Source organism: Histoplasma capsulatum, genomic scaffold, assembly GCF_000149585.1.
Source record: "Histoplasma capsulatum NAm1 scaffold_53 genomic scaffold, whole genome shotgun sequence".
In the NCBI taxonomy this organism is placed as follows: Eukaryota; Fungi; Ascomycota; class Eurotiomycetes; order Onygenales; family Ajellomycetaceae; genus Histoplasma; species Histoplasma mississippiense.
In genome coordinates this window covers 1-1,700 of record NW_001813934.1, presented here as the reverse complement: position 1 = coordinate 1,700, position 1,700 = coordinate 1, and the positions used below count along the sequence as shown (strand labels likewise).

Sequence of the window (1,700 nt, the reverse complement as noted above, 5' to 3'; positions counted from 1 at the left end):
GAAGTTTAAATTTAGATACTGCATATTCTGCTACTCATGTCTCACTGCTGCTAGCGGTCTTTATTTTATTTTATTTTTATTTTTATTTGGCCGTGTCTCGTGCGAGAGATTATCCAGCTGGTTGACATTGGAATCCTCTTGAACACGTAGAAGTGCCCATTCGTCGTGTGTTTGTAGCTTGCCCACTGGGTTTAGAATTAGATTGCGTCTGAGACCTATCTTGACATTATATATTTTGACATCTCTTAAAACCATCAAAATCTACCCTTATAAACAGTTGAATATCTCAATAATTATAGCTTCAATTTAATTCAAACTAACTTGTAGATGATATAGAATTAATATTTTGTGTTGGACATCTGAGTGGTTGTATTGGTTGCTAGCTAATCGGGGTTATGAACTTGTGTGTACAGTGTATGAGGCACTAGTCCGTACTAGAAATATAAATCTGATTAATGACGCTGCAACGCGAAGCCTTTGGTAATTATCCAGGTTATTTATTATCTCTGTGGCCTTTTGGCATAACTCACATATGCAATGCGGAGCGCTAGTCCTCAATAGGAAGTCCAGGCGCCAAGAAACATCCCATTAAACCACGTGATATGTGGCTAAAATTCTCTGCCACTTGTCTTATCAATCAGCCATCTTCATCATCCCGCCACATTGGATTCAATCATCGATTGTTACCTTCACATTCCTACATCGAGGTCACGTACCCGTCGAAATTTATATCCTCACATTTCAACAACGATGTTCAGACGATTGCTCACCCTTGCCCCCCGGGCGTCGCCCTTGTCATTCATGCCCCTGACCGTCCGGCCTTCGATCTCGAGCTCAAGTAGTTATCATTTGGCCCCCATTGTCGTGTCGTCTGTTCGGAGCTATCATGAAAAAGATAAGTTTGGTCTTATTTCGGTCCTGATATTGTATAGTTGGCACTTGTATATCTCAAGTCCAATTCCATGGTTAGCTGATCGTTCTCTGCACTGCTAGATCATTATAGCAATCCCCGGAATGTAGGCTCGATGTCAAAGGGAGATTTGGATGTCGGTACGGGGCTTGTTGGTGCGCCAGCCTGTGGAGATGTCATGAAATTGCAGATTCGTGTCGACAAGGATAGCAATACCATCAGTGATGTTAAATTTAAGACTTTTGGATGCGGCAGTGCCATCGCCAGCTCCAGCTACCTGACAGAGTTGGTCAGAGGAATGACATTGGAGGAAGCTGGAAAGATCCGAAACACTGAGATTGCAAAGGAGCTGTGTTTGCCGCCCGTGAAACGTAAGTGACGGAAGGTTTTTTTTTTTTTTTTTTTTTTTTTTTTTTTTTTTTTTTCATATTTGAACCGAGTATGGTTAATTAATCGCCTGTTGTCAATACAGTCCATTGTTCCATGCTTGCTGAAGATGCAATTAAATCCGCTATTTCAAACTATTATACTAAGAATCCGAAAGCGCGTTCCACCGACTTATCCGGAACCGCCTCGTCTATCCCTAACGTTGACGCTCAAACTGAGTCGGCTGAACCGGCAACTACGCAAAATACAGCCGTCTAAATAACCTGAGGATGAACAATGACACATTTTGTCCTTGTTTGTTAAAATCCAAGGCTGGATCAATGGCAGAATCACTCAGCTTGCATTTTGAATTTTCATTAGGCAGACGTCTTTTCCTTTTCTCATTTTCTATGTTCCTGATGAT

The 1,700-nt window shown here is 41.6% G+C and overlaps 1 protein-coding gene across 1 annotated transcript; it reads left to right on the top strand.

Moving 5' to 3' along the window:
* Window positions 1–750: 750 nt before the first annotated feature.
* Window positions 751–1,555, top strand: HCAG_09185 (iron sulfur cluster assembly protein 1, mitochondrial precursor; the record flags this gene model as incomplete). Its single annotated transcript, XM_001535837.1, has 3 exons — window positions 751–895; window positions 988–1,281; window positions 1,383–1,555. The coding sequence occupies 3 exons, from the start codon at window positions 751–753 to the stop codon at window positions 1,553–1,555; spliced, it is 612 nt and encodes a 203-aa protein (XP_001535887.1).
* Between the last annotated feature and the right edge of the window lie 145 nt (window positions 1,556–1,700).